General features: G+C 40.4%; 1 protein-coding gene across 2 annotated transcripts; it reads left to right on the top strand.

The window, feature by feature from the left end:
- The first annotated feature begins 1,548 nt into the window (after positions 1–1,548).
- Positions 1,549–2,268, top strand: LOC108049080. 2 transcript variants are annotated; one of them, XM_017130128.2, is made up of 2 exons: positions 1,549–1,769; positions 1,843–2,268. In XM_017130128.2, the coding sequence occupies exons 1-2, from the start codon at positions 1,631–1,633 to the stop codon at positions 2,100–2,102; spliced, it is 399 nt and encodes a 132-aa protein (XP_016985617.1). In that variant the 5' UTR covers positions 1,549–1,630; the 3' UTR covers positions 2,103–2,268. The 2 variants fall into 2 exon arrangements, with proteins under 2 accessions (XP_016985617.1, XP_016985618.1); XM_017130129.2 differs by having other exon boundaries at positions 1,653–1,769; positions 1,814–2,268.
- The last annotated feature ends 17,520 nt before the right edge of the window (positions 2,269–19,788 follow it).

Genomic DNA, 19,788 nt, shown 5'->3' with positions numbered 1-19,788 from the left:
CGGAACTTTCAACACAAATGCGAACCACTAGAATTAATATATATTTTTTTTAAGCGATGCGCTCAAAAAAATATGCAAAATAAAGGCGGGCAAAAAAGTCGCTGGCCAAGTCCATTAAAAGGGAATAAGTGCGTGAAAATCCTGGCCGCAGGATATTTTTCATATTATCAGAACGCATATTACTTCATCAGAAATGAAGAGCTTTCCCCCCGCCTGTTGCCAAAGTAAACATGTGTGAAGTGCTTTGGGAAAAAGGAGGGATGATGGGCGGGATGATGATGGCCGTGATATCCATATCTAAAGCCATATCCATAACCATACCCACGCGCCTTTTTTGTTACACTAAAACCGCAATACAAACACACCCACACCCACTTATGAGTCGAAAAGGGAGAAGCGGTACAGGATATATTGAACACTGTGCACCACATTCAAGTTGATCTCCTTGTAAATCTCTAAATTGTTTTATGAACATATTGGCCGGGAAGGTGTAAACCTAATTTTCCTTTATGACCCGACGAGGCAGGTAAAGTGGAAGTGCGTCCACGAACTTTTTGTTCCGGCTCAGCAGGATGCGCTCTATATAAATCTGCCCTTTGTGTAGCCGCCTCATTTAAATCGTACCGCTGGCCAATTTGCATTCGCACTACAGCCAAATTGATCCGCCCTAATCCTAGTTTTAGTTTCAGTTCCGAACCTCTGCGTTCCTTTGCCGACCCATCGACCGAGATTTACAAGCCCGGGATTTGAATTTGCTAGAAAAACAAAACTCCTCTGCCTTTTCCTTTGGCTTTAACCTTAACCTCAGTTTGGCTCTATTTCTGGCTGGGATTGGCTTGGATCTGCATCTGGATTTGGACGAGATCAGGCTTGGCTTCTGCTCTTGCTCCGGCTTTAACTTTGCGCTTGCCCTTTGCCGAAAATGTTCAATCAGCAAATTGAAGTCAGTCGTCAGTCCTGGTGCTCGAAAAAAGCCATTTGGTTTTCCTGCGCGGGGAAACAAAAGCCTTGGGATTTACGAGTTAAAATATATTTTAGACTGCTTCATATTATTTCGATGCTCAAATACAATTTATCCGATACATTTTTCAATCGTTCCCATGGCAGCTATAAGCAACAAGTTAATTTCATTTTAATTAATTAAATAATTTTAATTAAAACCGTATTTATGAAATATCTTAAAAGTACTCTATCTTGGAGTATGCGGATATATGTTTTTTTTTGAAAAAGTTTCTTCCAATTAGATTTATAACTAGTTTGCGTAGAAACGGACACACGGACGGATTTGTTATTGAAATTCGGAGTAGTTTATTTTAAGTTTAAAATATGGTATTTCAAAAAATTAAGACTTAAGAACGTCCATAGTGGCGCCATCTGATGTTCATTTGTATTCCCTGTTTTTCGTTTTTAACAGCATTTTGAATAGATAGCGCCACCTATTGTTCGTTTTCGTAATATGTATGGCAACACTGTCGATTTTTACCGAACAATCGGTGAAAGGGTCACCCGATTTCTAAAAATGGCAACGTTTTTGTTTTTGGAATTGGTGGCAGCACCTTACTGTTTTGTTATATTTGCTGGGAAATAAACAAAGGTTGGACGAATGTTTAGTTTATAATAATAAGAGCTAATGCAGGAGAAGAGATCGGAGGATATGGCCAGGAGAAGGTCGAGGAAAAGGAGCAAGCGACGCAGACGCCGGAGGAAAAGTGACGGGAAACCAAAACCCACACAAACAACTCAAGATCAGTGCACCATTGCAGCTCAAAGTAATAATTTTATTTCGAACCAAAACTCTATTTTAATTGATCAGGATCGTTTCTTACCCGCACATTCAAATAGTATATCAAAGGCTATTTCAATGGCACCACAATCATGTTATGAGTCTTTGCCCCGTGATCAATCCGAATCAGGACCAGGATTACGAGGACATCATCAAGGAACCTGAAGTATCGCACTGCCTGGATTATGTCTACGAAAGTTCCTCGGATGATGAGGCTGACGAATCCATTGACGAGGAGTATCTGAAGTTCCTGGAGGTCACCATCAAGCACCAACAGGAACTGAGGGACCTAAGAGATGCCCAAAATACCATCTCTTGAAATAAGGCTTATGACAAAATTTGTATTGAGGGGCTTCATTTATCAAAGAGCCAATTAAAACCATAGCAGTTAAGATAAACTAAGTCGAACTTCTTCTATCTGCCCAATTTGATTCTCAAAAAATCTGCATTCAAAATTTTCATTTTAACGTTGGTCCAATTTTTGACCCATTTTCATGTCATTTATTTCCAAGTTTCCGATGTGTTGTTAAAAGGTGGCCCAAAACTGGACTTCCGGAGTCCATAACTTTACCAAATTTTGTCCGATTTCAAAGTGGCATATCTCCTAAGACTCGTAATTTGATTCTCAAAAAATTTGCATTTAAAATTTTCATTTTAACGTTGGTCCAATTTTGGCCCATTTTCATGTCATTTATATCCAAGTTTCCGATGTGTTGTTAAAAGGTGGCCCAAAACTGGACTTTAGTTTATAGTTTATACAACTATTTCGATACATTCTACATTTTGTTAGTTTATAAAGTGTATTTATTTATCATTTTTTGTCACCAAATTTTGATATAAGAAATATAGCGTTTTTCAATTGCGATCGTCAAGTCTTTTTCACGTTTTTTTTAACTGCCATCGAAACGATATAGATATAAAAACAAAACATTAATTTATAGATAAAAGAGTGCCTTAATATATTTGATGCACAATCTTGCCCCAAGGCTAGAACTTAAATTTGCGTAGGTTGGGAAAGCAATTGTACTGTGGTTCCCGGAATGCCTTGTCTCCGTTTCTCTGTTACTCTCACATGATTCTCCACTAATGAAGTTGTGCGAAGACGAATATTTTTTTTGCCAAAGGATACGCACATTAACCCGACCAAGACTAATGCGATGTCATTTATAATCGAGCAGGAAGAACCAGCAGAAGTCTTCGGAATTGGGGCATGACTAAAAGGGAGAAGGGGCTAAGGGTGGACGGAGGAACATGTCCTCCATTTGTGGGTCAGAGACAATGACCGGTGTTTGTGTGGGCGTGGCAAGTCGGGCATTAGCCAACATTTTTCGGCACTTTTCAGCAGAAACCTAATTAAGACGTCAGACTCTGAGTGGCTATGGATGCCGTTGCCTCACTATCGTCCGCCATCCTCGGTCTCCTGTCCAAATTTCTCCCTGGAAGCCGTTTTCCCACCTCCTCCTCATTCTCCCGTGAAATCACGACTGGCGACGACAACTGCGAACGACCTTTCTAATGCCCGGCCACTGCATAAATCATGGCTCAAATGGCGGCCACCTGCAACCGGCAGCACCAATTGCAGTAAACCAACTGCAACTGCAAGTGCACTGGGCAAAAATCTTGTAAAATACGTGCAAATATATTGGTTCTAATTGGCGGCCAAAGTCGATAATCAGTTTCCATCCAGCTGATTTTGTCCACTTAACATTAAGTTTGAAAATACCCCATGTGCTTTATAAAATATAATTAACTAGGATGTTTTTATATTCCATTTAATTAATGTGTATATTATATTTTCATCAGTGATTAAAAAAAATATATTTAAAAATAAAAACAATTCGTTGTTTAAAAATTTAAAATTTCTTGTAATGTAGGTACTAAGGCTGTGCCTGCATCGGGAACGGAAACTGCAACCAAAATTTTAGCTAAAACTTAAAACTGTGATGGGAATTGGGGAATCACAGTTGCACATTCACCAAACGGGAGCGATAAAAGTTTAGTCAAATCGAAATTTAGATTTCAATAGAAAGTTTGACTACGCCCACCGAGTAGAAGAGGAATAAAAAGAGGAATAAAATCGAATAGAACAATAAAATTGTTCGAATAAAATTCGAATGGCTGACCAAGAAAAATCGAAGACATCTTCTTTTCTATGCTTAAATATACGTAATAAATGTTTACACAGTTGTAGGAGAAGGCTTAAATTCGGAAGCCCCAGGAATCAACAACAGAAGCCACTAAGCAAAATGGCTGCATTGAGGTTCAGGCCTGGAGAAAAAAGGAAGAGAGTGTGAAGGAGAAGCCTCTAATTAAATGGGTGTACCTGCTGAATAAGGCTAATAATCAGCAGGAGGAGAACCAACGGCAGCAACAAGTGGAGCCGGAACGAAAACGAACTGGCCAAAAGGGTTGTGGCCAACTGTTGCTTGTTGATTGCCTCTCTTTCTTTGGGTTTTTCTCCCTTTTTTTATCCGACGCCATGTTGCCTGTAGATTTACATGAGATTGCGATTGAACACCCCCAACTTTTCAGATATTGCAAGACATCGCGGCATATGAATATTTTATGAGCTGGCAACCGGCTGTTGTGGAGGCCAACCGTCGACAGTCGGGGAGCATTTGAAGTGCCAGACAAATTGTTGCCTACAAATCAATTAAATTGCTAATCAACAGCGACAACAAACAAAACGGCAGCAGCAGCAGCAACAACATGAGAAACGCAGCTCCGGCACCAACAAATCGTGTATTAGGCTCACAATTTAATGGAGCCGCATTCCAGAGGCAAAGTCTAGGCCCATTGTTGGTTCCCTATCGCCAAAGCGACCACAAAAAATGCATAAACATATTGCAGTTTTTTTTTTCTCTTTTTTTTGGGGTTGGGGAGATAAATAAAGGGGCCAAACACAAAACAAAGCTGCCAGACTCGGACACAAACAAGTGCGCTGCAATTGGGTAGTGAGAGTGGGCTAAGAGGGGTTAGGAGGGGTTATGAGGGGCAATAGGCAGTTAAACGAGGGGTTAATGGGGGAGGGAGAAGGAACACACGGTCAGAAGGAGAGGGAAACTAGCACGACCCGAAAAACCAAAGCTGCAACAGTAACAGAAACAGAAGCAACATGGAAACACCGCAGGCGGCCTTTGACAAAAAAATCAGCTAGCCACAAATATGTGCTTGAATATATAGAGAGGGAGCAGCAAAAGAAGCCAATGAGAATGGTGGATAAAATGGCTAAGGCCAAAAGATGGCATCTAAACAAAATGAATTAGAAGGAAAATCTTTTTCTAGTTTAGAAAAATTAATGAATATGATTGAAAAATAGAATTTTATCTTTAACTAGATAACATTCGAAAAACCCTTTCCTAATTAAGTATTCAAATTTGTAATTAAGGTTACTTAAATTTAGCCTCCTATATATTTTTAACTGGGTTATATGGAACCTCCCACTGTTTTAGCCGCTGTTTCAGTTGTCACCACCATTACGGTGATCAGGCTTTACAGCATTTGAGAGTTAGCTGCTGTCGAAATTCATTCAATTGCAAGCTAAAGCCAGTCTTAGATTAAGATTCAGGCTAAGCCTCGGAATCGGAATCGGATTCAGATTTAGACGCGGGCTCAGACTCGCTTCCAGTTTCAGCTTACCACGCATGGAGCTTTTTCATGTTGTTCTCCATTTGTCGCCTGGCACTTTTCTAACTTGCTGTGGGAAAAGGAGTGCCGCTGGAGGCTGGAGGGGATTGGGATGGCGGGGATGTTCGAACAGGGAGGGTTGAGAAGCGTGAGAGTCGACAACAAACTGCGCCTGCGCACGCGTTCAATTAGCTGCAAATTGCAAATCGTGCGGCGCATGCGCAACGTCCCGATGCGATGTCGCCACTAACGGCGGCAACATGTTGCTGCTGCTTTAAAACGACACAGAAAGAAACATCTCGATATCATTTTGATTTCGATCATTATTATTATTGAGGGTACATAATATCAAGCATTTTTTACACTTTTACATTCTTATAAAATCTAAAATAGGGTAATTCACAAAACATCTATATCCGGTGTTTCGGTGGAACATATTTAAAATCATATTTTATTTAACTTTAACTATAAAGACTAATAATTTTTATAGAGTTACATATAATATTATTTTATTAAAAATTCTTTGGTATTTTTTCGAAAATATCTATTTCACATTTTCATACATACCACAACGAAATCTTGTTACTTACTCAAAAATAATATGAAACTTGTCACCATATAATATTTTTTTTTGCGTGCACCACAACGGTCACTGCAATACCAACGGCAACAGTTGCTAATGTGTTGTCAACAAAACTCATGTTGACAGCAGAATCGAAAATATTTCATTTCAAATTTGTGCTGCTGCAGGTGTGGGAAAGAGAAAGGCTCCAGGAGGTGCCGATGTACACTGTTAATTGGGTGGTGCTTGTCTGGCTTGGGAGGGGGTGGGCGGGGCAGAGGTAGAGGTAGGTGGTTACCTTGAGAGAGACACATCCTGTCAATGGTTGCAACCATAACTCAGTTGGAGCCGAAGTGGCTGCATTTGCATGGAGGGAATCGAATTTCTTGCGGTTAGATTCGAATGTTGCTGCTGAGTGAATGATAACTGACAGTTGAAACAGCCAGCTGGAAAAAACAGCAGCAACAATGCAAACATTGCAGTCACAGCGACAACATGTTGCTGCCGCATCCTGAGGGAAGTCGCCTGTTTTTGCGGCCTTCTCTCTGCTCCTTGGTTAAATGTCAATAAATATTGGCAATACTCTCGTCCCAGACGCTGTCATTGTCATGGCTGCTGCGGTTGCCACAGCAGCAACAAGACACTTGTAAAAATATTTAAAAATATTCACAAGACTAGATGATTATCAAAAATTGTATTGAAACCAAAACTTAACTTAACTTATAAATAAAAACTTTGTTTGAAAATACATAAAGTTTTTATGATGTGGATCTAAGAGCTAATTCATAGAATACCTTCAAAATTATTATTATATTTGCTAACTTATAAACCAGATCCCAAAAAAATTTTTTTTTCTTTTTAAAAAGCCTTTTTATAATTTAGTTCTCCGGAAGATTTTTGAACATTTTTTCTTGAGTGCAAACAGCTGCGTGGAATGCCAGCAATGATCTCGCGTTGTGGCTCGTTTCTGTCGAATCCGAATGCGCACATAAATTCTATCAAACAAGCAAATGGAAATATTAAGGAAATTTAGACATGCTATCCTCAAGAGCGAGCTGGTGAGTGGGGGAAATAGAGAGGATCCGCGGAGGATGCATGGGATAGTGAAGGGGAAGTGGTGGCGGCTGGAAAGTCAAAGCGACCGCCGCCAATTTCGAGGCGCGGCAATGGCAATCCATGGCATAATACTAGGGAGTATTATGGCAAGTCAAAGGCTAGACCGAGTGAGTGGTTGGCTGAAACCGAAACCAACCGCAGAGCAGCATACATCATTTTCACACCAAAAGCCAATCCGCGGAGAAACCTCGAGGCGAGAATTATGAACGACAACACGGCAACAACAAATGCAGCTAATAATTTACACAAAAGCATTTTTAATCATCCAAAGCGATGCAGTAGCTCCTCCGCCATGGCATCTCTCCAGTAAATTGCCAACGTGCCAGCAACAAAGTAATCAATCAGCGCGGTCAATAGTCAATGATCCCGCTGCGAAGGATAGTGGATACGGGAGGGGAATCGGTATCGGTATCGGGATCGGGATCGGGAGGATGATGCATTTCGGAGCACTGAGCTGGTATTGTGTCAGTCACAGCAGCAACATCGGCAATGGGAATGCGATGCAATGCCAGATCATTGATAATGATCAGCGGCACCGGCTGAAAAAAAAATACATCTAGAGTGCAACCTCCTCCAAATGAGAAAATCTACTCCGCAGCTCAAAGTATGCGTAATGGCCCCAGGGAGCTTTGGAGCTCCGAAGATTCTCTATGTCTCCGTTTTTCCTTTGGTGGGGAACAACCAGCGGTTGTTTGCCTTTTGCCTAGATTCCGCGCCCGGCGAATCCTCGATGAAAAAATGCGTCATAAATGCGTAAATCCGACGAAAGCAGCCGCCAAAAGAGTCTTTAGCGATGGTCTAGTTTTTATTATAGGCAGAAGCCATTGTTTAAGACTTGGAAATCTCTTCCAAAACCAAAATACCAACATTAATTATAATTCAATAATGAAATCTGATTTTACCTAGCTTTTTCTTAATCATCAAAATACAACTTCCAAGTTTTAAAATCTTTAACTTTTAAAATTATTAAAGCTAGTATATGTTCTGAGCATTAATGATCGACATACACATCGTGATTATAAAAAAATACAATAATTCTGTGTCATCTTAAACTGCCTTATCGCTTCATTGAAGAACTCACGGTCACGTGATGCTTCCATCTCTAGGATTTCTCGGTCGCCTTGGCAGTCTTCATCATATTTAATGGTTGTGTGATAATATGCCACGTTGCTGCTGCCGTGGATGTGGATGGGATGCCACTGGTGATGCTGTTGCTACTTGCCTCTTGCCAGCATGGCCATAAAGAGTCCGCAGTTGCAGTTGCACAAATGCAACGCAAAACTCAATTAAAGAACGCATTGCAGTCATGATACTCCTGGTGATTCTGCTGTCCCGCTTCCAATGCCGATGCTCATCGTCATCCATCTGCGCGATGCGATGCGATGATGATGAACAACTGACATTGAAGTGCCAGATCGACAACTGAACGAAGCCATGCTCATAAATATGGTTGCCCCATACCCATCCCCATACCCATACACAAACCATACACAAACCATACACAACCCATACCCATACCCATATACCCACACTCCATTCCCATACCCATCTGAGGCCATCTCCTCCATTGCTGGACTGTCGTCTACAAGTTGGTTATTAGTCGAACGGAATGTTGGCGATGCGCGTTAATTAACTCATCAATTTTTTTGCGAACCCCTCCACGTTTTCGCCGAGTATCTGATGGATGCATTTACACCTACTTAGCATTGTCCGAGGGTAAAATGATTTTCAGCGAGTGGTTTCTTTGTGCGAGGGCTTATCTTCAGTTGACACAAAGCCCCGGCAATCCAATCAGCTCGTGCGAGGTGGCATCTTCTCCTTTCCTCCCCTCTCCTCCCCTCCCCACTGCACGACGAACTTTTGTTTTTTTTTTTCCCGCCTGTCAGGGAGGCCTCTTGTTTCGAGGGAAATTAAGTACCTACTAGAATGTAGTTGAAAATGTCTTTAATAATGACAGCAACTATGTGAGGAACTTGAAAAGCGCGTAAGCATCATCGGCTGCGGAAAACACGTTCGTGTTGCTGCCGTGTCTGTGGCTCCTTGTCGTTGCCTCTTTGTGCCGAGTGTGCAATAATCTGGAACGTCATTTTTATTGCTGCCACTCGCATTGGGGCATTCCTGCCTTCACTATGTATCCCACTCCCTCGGCACCCAGCTTTTCAGCTTCAGCTCCAGCTCCAGCTTTTCAGCCTGCTCGTTGTCATCTTAAGCAATCATCTCATAATCGGGAATGGCAGTAGCCGAGTAGCCGAGGCCCCCAACCGGAGGTTGAGCATTTCTGATGTGTGCGCTGACTTCTCTGCCCTCCCTGACATCTCTACACAGAGAATTAATATAACATTAATAATTTGAGGATTTTTTTAGCTATTGCAAGCTTTACATTCATATAAAACTAAAGGTCTGATTTGGTTATATTATTATGAAACAATATATCTTAGCTTAAACTTTTTAGAAATGTTTAATTTCTGTACCGTTCATGAGTTGGAACCTTTACTAATTGGTTGCAATTTAATGTATTTATCGATAAACAATTTTTACAATTGTTTTTCTGTGTGCGCCCCTTTTGCCCGTCAGCAAATCCCCACAAGAGTTTCCAGAGCTGACACATCTGCAGAAAGATGTGTGTGCCTCGAGGAGCTCCGGACTGATAGAAATCTAAGAAAAGCAGATCTGGAGCGCGCCTTTTTGATTGATTGCTGCGAGGACGTTTTTGTCGCTGCTGCTTTTGGTGTTAATAATAATTATTATCGGCGTTGTTGGATGGATCGAATTCAATGTCGAGCAGCAGGGCGGAAGCGACCGGTGAGTCTTTGGAGAAAACGTGAGAAGTCTCAATGGAGGCTTTGTCACTCCCGATAGTTTGCTGGCGGAACTTCTCTTTGCTATCCCAAAAACTTTAATTAAATTGAAATAACGTTTTTATCATCTAGACTTAAAAATTGACTTTAATAGGTATTAATTTAAGTTTTTTTTTAATACAAAATTAATAATTTCGATTTTTAAACAGAAATTTTTGATAGGAAACGCATTTTGTTTAACGAACCATTTCCCACTTTCTTAAAATCGTCTAATAAATTCTTTATTACTAAAGTGTTATTCTAAAATCATTCTATTATTTTTAATTGACTCTGACAAATACCTAATAATCGTATATGTTGTTGCTGGATGTGATCGTATGTATCCTCAATTGCTCTTGACCATTTTGAGAGAATAACAAGAACGGGGCAGCAAAACACAGAGTGAGAAAGAGATAGAAGGCAACATTGACGTGTGTGGCATGTGGGCAAATTTGTTGTTGCTGCTGGAAATGTTGCTGGTTGCTGTTGTCAATGGACGCGGCAGCAGTCCGGCGACGTTGCAATTTAAATAAGTGCCCGGCAACAGAGAACTTCGAACATAATTGCCTTTTGCTTTGTTTTGTTTTTTGTTCCTTTGGTTTCTAGCGCTCTTGTCGCCTCATTTCCTTTCCACCGCGAAGGTCAGCGGCCACAATTGCAGTTGCTGCGGTCACTTCCAACCAGCAACAACATCAGCGGGACGACAGCAACACCAGCCGCCTTTGGGCAGCCGCTTACAAGCGCTGCGAATTCCGCTCACTGTCGCCATAATTGTTCGCTCCTTTAACCCCTGCATGCCCCCTTTTTGATGTGACATGTTGCAGGCAATTGATTGCTGCCGCCGCAGCCTGTTTAATGAGCTAAGTAGCTGAGAGGTCCAGAGAAAGCCCACAAAATATCGGCGGACCGGAGCATCTTCGGCATGCGAGGTGTCTAAATTAGCTGGGAACGCGTTTTCGGCTGTCGCCAGCAATCAAAAGCGGTATAACCGCGTCGCCTGGTAATTAGGGGAGGGCAAATACCAAAGAACACAGCCTAAGTTTCAGAACCGACAACAAAAATTGAAAAAGAAAAGCTGAAGCAATTGAGAAAAGGAGAAAGAAAAGTTTCCTTTTTACATTCTATATGTTTGTCAGAAAACAAAGAATTTCTACTGTATCTTCTTTTCCTAAATACAAGAAAAATATGTTAGGTCCAGCGAATACTTAATTGGTAGTTTAAAGAAAACAAAGAATTTCTACTGTATCTTCTTTTCCTAAATACAAGAAAAATATGTTAGGTCCAGCGAATACTTAATTGGTAGTTTAAAGAACGAAATTATTTATCATTAAGAGCAACCTGTAACAGCAGAAGCAGCTACGGTAGCACCATAGCAACTCAAACATTTGTCAGCAACTTTGACTCCGAATTGGGATCGGAGTTGCAGACTCAGATTCAGGGCCTTTTGCAAATAATAAAAATCGGTAGCTATTGCAATTGTTGCTGGACACTAAGGGACGCAAAAACAGAGGACTTAAAGAGTAAAATCGGGGGCAGTGGCAATGGTGGTGCGGAGGTGCAACATGTTGATCACTGATATCGTCTGCACGATTTGTGGCCAGGGCAACAGGTAGTACAGCTCTCTGTGGAAGTCTCTCCTTATGTTTTCTTGTTTCTGGGATTCTTCTGTTGGTTTTTGTCGACTTTGATATGGAACAGAGAAACTGAAGAGAAGTAAAATCGGACGAAGGCTTAGTGCAGAATCCATTTGAAATGCAACAAAAACCGAGAAAACAACAGCAGACGAAGCGACAGCTTTTTTGGCCAGAAACGTAATACTGTTGTAATCAATTTTACAAGTTTTTATTGATGGTCAACATCGCACAGCATGGGGCATCTGTTTTTGGGCTTAGAAGTCTGCAGACTGAATCTGAATCTGAGTTGTTGCCATCGTCATCCTTCGATGTCTTGAAGGGACCCATAACATTTAGAGGGGAAAAATTGATTTATAGAGATACAAAGTACCTAATCCGTAATTTTTTAAAAATATATATTTATCATCTAAGATATAGCATCAAAATTAAACTCGAGAATTTTAAGTTCCGCATAACGCTTTTCTGAGACTCTAGCCGTATTTTACTTTGTGCAATTCAAATTTTTCCAGATAGCAAACCAAGATCTGAAATGTATTTTAAGATACTAAGGGAATTATATTCCTCCGTTTTTTCTTTCTGTGCACTGTCGTTTCGATTGCGCTCCAATGGACAAACTGACACCTAGACACATTTTTCTCTGGCAGAAATCAAAAGGCAAACATTTTCACTTTCAATTACAGCAATTAATGCGAGCAATGATAATAACTTATTTAAGCAGCAGTCGAGGATCGCGGATGGTGGATCGCAGAGCGTCGCCAAAAGCGGACACGCAGGCACATCACAAAAGTGAAACAACAATGATGGCGGGGGGAGGCTGTAAAAACTAGTTCAGACTAAAAACGGGTCCCCCCTCATCGAACACCCTTGGTGCGCCCATGCGTCGCTGTATGCGCAAATTGAATTTTCGAGAACTATGCAACACTCATACGCCCCGTGGGTCCGCTGACTCCCCCTTTAAGCCCCCTTTCAGCCACTGTAATTGCGGAATAAACGTTTTTTAATTGAATTCGAATTCTGGGGCCACCGCCTCCTCCTGAGAATCCCCTTGCTCCTGTTGGTGCCTTGGTTGTTGTCTTTGGATCGATGTTGTCGTCGCTCGTTTTGAAGTCATCGCAGCAGTTGCAGTCGCCATCGCCCAGTGGCTCACTTACAACTTGGACCCGCCGGCCATCCTTTTTGAAGCTCCCTGCTCTGCTTGTTTGTGTCTCAATGAGCTAACCTCGAGAAGTACATTGGCTAACTGGAAAAGATTTAACAATAAATTAAAAATATTTTTTAAATAAAATTCTTAGCAAAATTTGTGAAATTTCTTTTAAATACCATCAAAACCTTTATGGTAAAACTCTCAATTTTAAACAACATTCTTATCTTATCAGCAACTCTTAGTCTTCATTACCCAATCTTCATAAAATCAACATGATTTTGAAAGCAGCACTTTGGTTTTTATACAATAAAAATTATGTTATTTTAAACATATTCTCTATGCAATTTAAATGAATTTTTTTGAAATTCAAAATTTCTTAAGTAAAACTATTTCTACATTTAAAAGTAAACCACTTAACTGCAGAGCATCTTATCATCGTTATGTATATCTCATTTAATCAGTCCATTTTTTTGTGTCTATAAAGTTTTCTGTGTTTTTTTTATTTTTATTTATAGAATTTTTTTAGTGTCGTGGCTGCTGTTGCCTGAAAGAAATGCCTTTGACTTGGTTTCGTTGTCATTAAAACGCGCGATGGGACATCGACTTGTTTTGTTGTTGCTTATGCTCTTGCTCTTTTTTGATGTTTTTTGTTGGGCGATCCTTGATCGTTGGCTCCTCTTCTTCTTCATTCGCGTTGTTGATTTTTGTCGTTTGCCTTTTAAAGGAAAATAACGATAAATCAAAGGTCGTATTTGAAGCAAGAACAAACATAGCCCAATGATATGAATTTAGTGTGATTTGTTCTGCGTTTAGGCCTGACTTCCCACTTTACTGTTACTTGCTAATCCTTTAATTGCCCCCAAAGAGATGTCTTCAGGTGAAAAAGCGGGGAGCAGCACACCGCCTATCCACCTAGTTCAGTTGGGATAGAGAAATACCTTTTAATCGCAAAGCCAAGTGGTCCAAAAGTGCAGCCTACAAGAAAATACAGGTATGTGGTGAAGCTGGAGCTTAAAATACATTAAAACTCTAGAGATTTTAGGACTTTCAAAGGTCTTCTTTAATACGGTCTAATTTCGGATTTATTTATTCACACACAAAGTAAAGAAATTATAGACCATACCAGGTCTGTAGCTTAATGCTTCACTTTTCCCTCTTTTAGTTTTGGGGGGCATGGGAACCTGGTCCAGAGGTTGTATTCAGTTGGTCCGGGATGCCATTGTGGGTTTAATTAATTACCACCAGCTGCCAATTGCCGCTGGCTTTCTTTCTCTAATGTCTGCAACTCCTGCTCTTTGCTAAATGATCTAATGTAGATATTCCATTTGCCATTAGAGACTGACTTTAGCTGACTCTGACGACGTCATCAGGCCGCCTCCAAATGCATTTTGACAGGGGAAGTCCGCCAAGCTCCTCCGCTCTCCTTCAACTGCTGCAGTTAATCTCGGTCGATCGTCAACGTTCCATCAGCATCATTGGCATTGGTTTGCCAGCAGAGTAGCTCCCCTCCAAGATTGTATCTCATCAAAGGCGCACGTTTTCGAAATTACCGTACTAAGTGGGCGTCTAACTGTGCCACAGACGAGCTCGCAGTAAAAAATTCAGCCTGATCCAAAGTCTGAGCCTGTTCCTTAGCCTTTTCTAGTGTTTTGGTGTGCGTTCTTTACCCTTCGACCTCCCACTCCGAATGTCTGCTTTCCCCTCTTTATGATCTCCTCTGCACTCGCTCAGTCATATTTCAAGCGCTTTTTCAAATTTTCCACGCTTGCTTTATGCAATTTCTATCCGCCTGGCAGATTTTTCCATTAACACTTGCCAACAAGGAGAAAAGAGAATTTTATGACAAGCAAATATTTTTGAGCTTACAAAATATTTTGAGTATAAATTTATCAGTTACAAATTAAGAAGCGAAATAATTAAAATTCAATAAGGCCATTATATTATATTTGAAAAACATGCAAAATCGATTTCGAGGCCAAACAACGGGAAGCCCTTTTTAGCTTGATTTAGTGTGATTACTCCCTAATCCAGTAGTTTGGTGTAGCCTAGCAGCGGAAAGCCAATTTTCCCCCACGTATTGCATTTGGCAAATCAAAGTCAAATATGTTTTATTAAAAATATTTTAGTGCCATTAAGCATTAAACATCAGCCAAGTGTATTAACCCCTGATGGGATCGAGCTGGATTGTTGGGTTTTTAGTGGTGGGACCACACCGAAAAGCCTTGCTCATGACCAGCGGCGAGGTCAAAATGCTTTTCCCGGGGCCAAAAAGCCCAGGGTTTCCGACTCCTTGGCGTTTCGCATTTCGCGCGTTTTTTTTTGCGTCTATGGGTCGGGTTCAATTTTTGGTGCGTTATCTCTGGGAGAAGATGAAATCGGAATTGGGGGGTTGAGGAGGCAAACGATTTTCCTCCTGCAACGCACAAAGCTACACAGAAAATATTTCGGTTCCAGTTTAATTCTCGGAGCTCAAAAGATTTTAAGATTGTTAATTGTAATTCTCTCTTATTTAATACTTTTATATGAATTTAAAAGCTTATAAATATATGTAGCTTAGAGTGCCTGTAACTGGTTAAAAAGGATCAGCTGGAAATCCATTTTAAATTTATTTCCATTTTACTATTGTTAAAATTTGCCATTTGTGGCCATATTAAAATGTGAACTTATTTTTTTTTGTTGAATTTAATACATAATTTTGTAAGAAAAGTTTGCCTGCAAGTGTTGCATGTTTGTCAGCCCACTCGGCTGATGACCAGCTGCACCACGCGACTTTTCTTCCCCGTTGCAAAGCTGCCTGCGTGTTGTGTATCGGTGTTCTATAAATGGTCAGGAATTACTTGAGTCCCGCCGCTCACGCAACTCGTGTTTCACGGTGTCCTCTCTAATGCAAATCTCAGCATCTAAATCGGAGCCAGTACAAGATGGTGGGAAAAAAAGAGAAAAGGGGAAAGCAGAGTGCAGTCAGGAGACATGAAAAAATGTCTACAATGCTTAAATAAATAAAATGAAGAAATTGTAGAATCACGACTAAGAAGCAACAGCAACTGAAGCAGCAACTGGAATTTGTAGCTTACAGAGAGCGAAACGTGTTTGGAAAATCAATATTTTAGTTATCGTACTTTGTAGTTAGTGTTTTCTACCCTGAGGAAGTGCACTCATTTATGTTATAATTTTACTCAAAGGCTACAACATTAACATACCCTACCAATCATAACATATCTCCCTGTATTTCCACATATAGGGCTCTTTCTTTTGCTGCTGCTCGTATGATTTTTATTAGGAGACTGTGTAATGTGCCACAATGATCTCTGATTTTCTTCAGCTTTTCCCCTTTTCCTGTCTCTTGTTGATGAATGAAAATTGTTGCTCACAATGTGCCGTTAGAAGTCACTTGCTGGATAACGGCAACATTTGTAAGTGGTGCAGCACTCGACCAGTGGCTAAAAACTAACTGCCCAACCTCCTGTTCCTGTCTACTCTGCTTTTTTATAGCCAAATTTTCACAGAGGCGACGACGACAACAACTCGCTGTTGATCTTATCGCTGCGTTTAGCATTTAATACCAAATTTGTTTTATGCAAATGAACCACAGCATCAACACTACAGCCCGGTAACCACCAGCAACACTTGGTGACAAACTGCAACAGCCAACGGCAACCGAAATCTTGTCTAAGAATTCCGCAGATCATACAGAGAAAAACAAAAATACTTTCAAACATAAATATATTACTATAAACTTGACTGAATTTTTAAAACATGGGTTTAGTATTACTTTAAAATGGCTGGATAAAAAAAGTCAATAATTTTATTATTTTTATAGAAACATTAATAAAAATCGATATATAGTCCTTTTACAGATGCACGAGCACAAAAACTAAAGTGTTTTCCTTTCTTGTTTATTTTTATATGTGGGTAAAACTAAAGTTTAGTTTCTTTAGAAGCTCTAAATACTCCCATACTTTACGAAATCAGACTCCAACCAGTTTCTTATTAAATTGAAAGAGATTTCTGAGACACAACGATTAATATTTTAATAGTTTCAAATATTTTTCTCTGGGTAGCATTAGATCTGAGATTCTTTGCTGGCGGTGGCGGTGAATTTTTTAATTGATGCTTAACCTTGAGGGCGCAGAATCGAGGTGCAATTCGGTCGGAGATTATGTTTCCCCATTTGCTGCACCTCGGAGTTTCCAGATTCCCAGCTGGCGATAAGAAATCCGATTTGGATTCGGAGCTGGTTGCCAAAAAAAGTGCGACTAATAAATCTTTTTATGAATTCAATTTATTTTTACGATTTTTTAAATGTGGCGATTAGCGCGAGATGGCAAGAGGGGGGCAAAAGGGGTCCTTGCGTGTTTAATATATAATCAATTTTGGGTGCTGCTGCAGTTGCAGCCGCTGTTTTTTTGCAACTTTGGCGCAGTCACACGCTCAGCTTATCTGATTAGGCTTCAATTTCTCAATTTACCAATTGATGTGGATCAAGGGGGTGGCAAGAGAGACGGTTCCCGGTCTCGTAATTTGTTGTTAACATTGAACTTTTCATGTTGCCACACATATTTTAGAGCTGCACTGAAGTTTCGTTTGAAAATATAATCACATATTTGGAATGAAAAACTAAATCGATGATAATATTTGTAAATAATTATACTTATTAGTTGAGTGGGCAGTTTCTGGATTTTTAATCTCTTAATTAATAGTTATTTTAATGCTGAATAAGCCTATACCTATCTGATTTCAAAGTGCTTTTCCACTACAAGTTTAATAATAAAACAATTGGACATTTAAATTGTAACTTAACTTCGAGAATACACAATTTAAAACTTTGTGGTTTGCTTCTCTAATTCAAATTTTTTTTCATTGCGGGTCATATGTTCACCCATTTTATGTTAGTTAGAGACCATAACTTTACTCCAAAGCTACTGTATTATTTATTTTTGTTTAGTTTCGCACAATTTAATTTTTGTGTTATACGCAATGTTTATAATTTTCCTTAAATAATTAATTTTATGTGTGCTTTCCATTTATATAGACTTACATACAACTTGGGTAAGTTTTCCCTTTAATGATCTGTTTGCCAGATCCAGATCGTGCTTCACAAAGAAGAAAACGGACAGGGTTCGGTGATCCCTAAGCTCATGACTTTTCCTCGAATTTCCCTGGTGACAACGACAACACCTCTCGCGGTCGAATGCTTTTTTCTTTCTCGAGCCCTGTGAGTCCTTCTCGAGGTCGTGATTCAAACGCCAGAGCCGCCGTTTCCACAGTCAAGGCCGAGCAACAAAGGGCCGGGCCAAGATCCAGTAGCTCACAATGGGTCCGTGGAAAAAAAACGGAGGCCATAAATTAATCAAGCCTGACTTGGGCTGGGTTTTTTTTCGGCCATTCGCTTGTCGTCGTTTGCATTTCACAATTGTCAGGCAGACATCCCAAACGATTTCGATCCTGACTCATTTCCCAAGCACTACTGGCGCACTTTTGCTTTTGCCCTGACTGAGATTCGTTCACTGACAGGCTTCGCTTAACTTGGCCCCTTCGCTGATTCTCTTCTCTTTGTTCGGCTGCAATTGACAGGCTCCTTCGACATTGTCGGGCTTCTGAAGATTTGTCCGCCGCTCGGCCAAAGATAATTTATGTCCATCCCCAGCCCTTTGCATACACAATATCCAACACGATCCCATTCTGCCCCTTTTATATAGTATGTATATACCTCCTTTAAGTCGTTGATAATCGGTGGCGTACTTATTTTACTTTTACTTTCCCGCACACTTCATTTGAGGCTTCCTCAGTTTCTCGTTGGGACTCGATGACTTGAATTGGGCAGGAGATGGCTTTAAAATGCTCCAGCTTCTTTTCCTTCTCCACACCGGCTACTGGTGCTCTTGTCTTTTGTGGCGAACCAGAAGCCGCCATTCCACAGTGCTCTTGTGATCATTGTTAAGTTTAGACTATGAAAAAAGTTGGGCACTCTTTGTTTTTTTTATTATGGATCATTTCGATAAGATTTCGCATGCTTACATGTGTTAGAAAATGTGAAAAATTGTTTAAATTATTTTTTTTAATTTGTTAAAATATGTTTTTGACCACTGTCCTTTTGAGCGGCGGCTACTATGGCTGCCTTTGTCTTCTTCCTGATACTCCCTTTCCCCGCTTAAACTTCCTCTTTTTCTTGAAGAGAACCCTTGCAATCCGGAAAGATTGCTCCCTTTCGTTTTTGTTCTTTTTTTGAAATATAACTCCTTTGTCCTGTCAGTCAGATCGCTTTCGTTTTCGGTTAGTCCCCTTTAAGTCTCCGCCCCTCATTTATCCCCCTTTCATCCTGCTTTGCATACATAAATTCATGTGTGTGCCAAGTGCAACGTTCAATTTCCTATCCCCGACGCAAATCCGAATACCAATCCTCAAACCTTTGCCATTGCCACGTCCAGTTGTTGCAAGTTGGATGCTGCTGCATTGTCGCTTTTAGGGCTAATGTCAATTGCAATGCCAGTGCCATAAATTCGTGGCCGGAGAGAAGCAAATGCAACTGGAGGAGACTACTGATACCGTCCTTGGTGATTCTTGGACAAAATCTGATCCGCCTTCCATTTAATTAGCCACATCATGGCGGAGTTTGCTCCTCGGCTTTGGTTTACTTTCTAAGCCGCCAAAAGTGTTGACCAAATGATCATTACTGACAATCACGAAAATCTGCAACACACTACAACAACTTGCAACTAGCAAGCAGCCGCAACTTGAAATAGCAACAACATTTCAATATCGTGAGCAAAAAAAAAAAAAAAAAGAGAGAACGCTATAGTCGGGTGCCCCGACTATCAGATACCCGTTACTCAGGTAAAGGGAGTGCGAGGGAGATGGAGATAGAAACTTTGATCACGCATAACTTTTTAACGAATGGTCCGATTTGAAAAATTTCTTCTACATTTCGATAGGTATTGATAAACACAATAAAACTGCATTTTTACTTTTCCGAAATATTTAAATTTTTAAAATCGTATATAAGCGATTGTGGGCGTTAAAGGGGGCGTAGGAACTTGCGCTGCGTAGGAACTCCTAGAATCTGCATGCAAAATGCCAATCTTCTA

The sequence above is a fragment of the Drosophila rhopaloa genome, unplaced genomic scaffold, assembly GCF_018152115.1.
Source record: "Drosophila rhopaloa isolate 14029-0021.01 unplaced genomic scaffold, ASM1815211v1 contig_2, whole genome shotgun sequence".
NCBI lineage: Eukaryota > Metazoa > Arthropoda > Insecta > Diptera > Drosophilidae > Drosophila > Drosophila rhopaloa.
The sequence above is the reverse complement of the archived record's forward strand: the minus strand, read 5'-3'. Positions and strand labels throughout refer to the sequence as shown.

Bases quoted from the DNA above. Each gene is read 5' to 3' on its own strand.
- LOC108049080 (XM_017130128.2), top strand. From the start codon at position 1,631: ATGCAGGAGAAGAGATCGGAGGATATGGCCAGGAGAAGGTCGAGGAAA. The intron at 1,770-1,842 runs GTAATAATTTTA...ACATTCAAATAG, and splicing joins GTGCACCATTGCAGCTCAAA to TATATCAAAGGCTATTTCAA.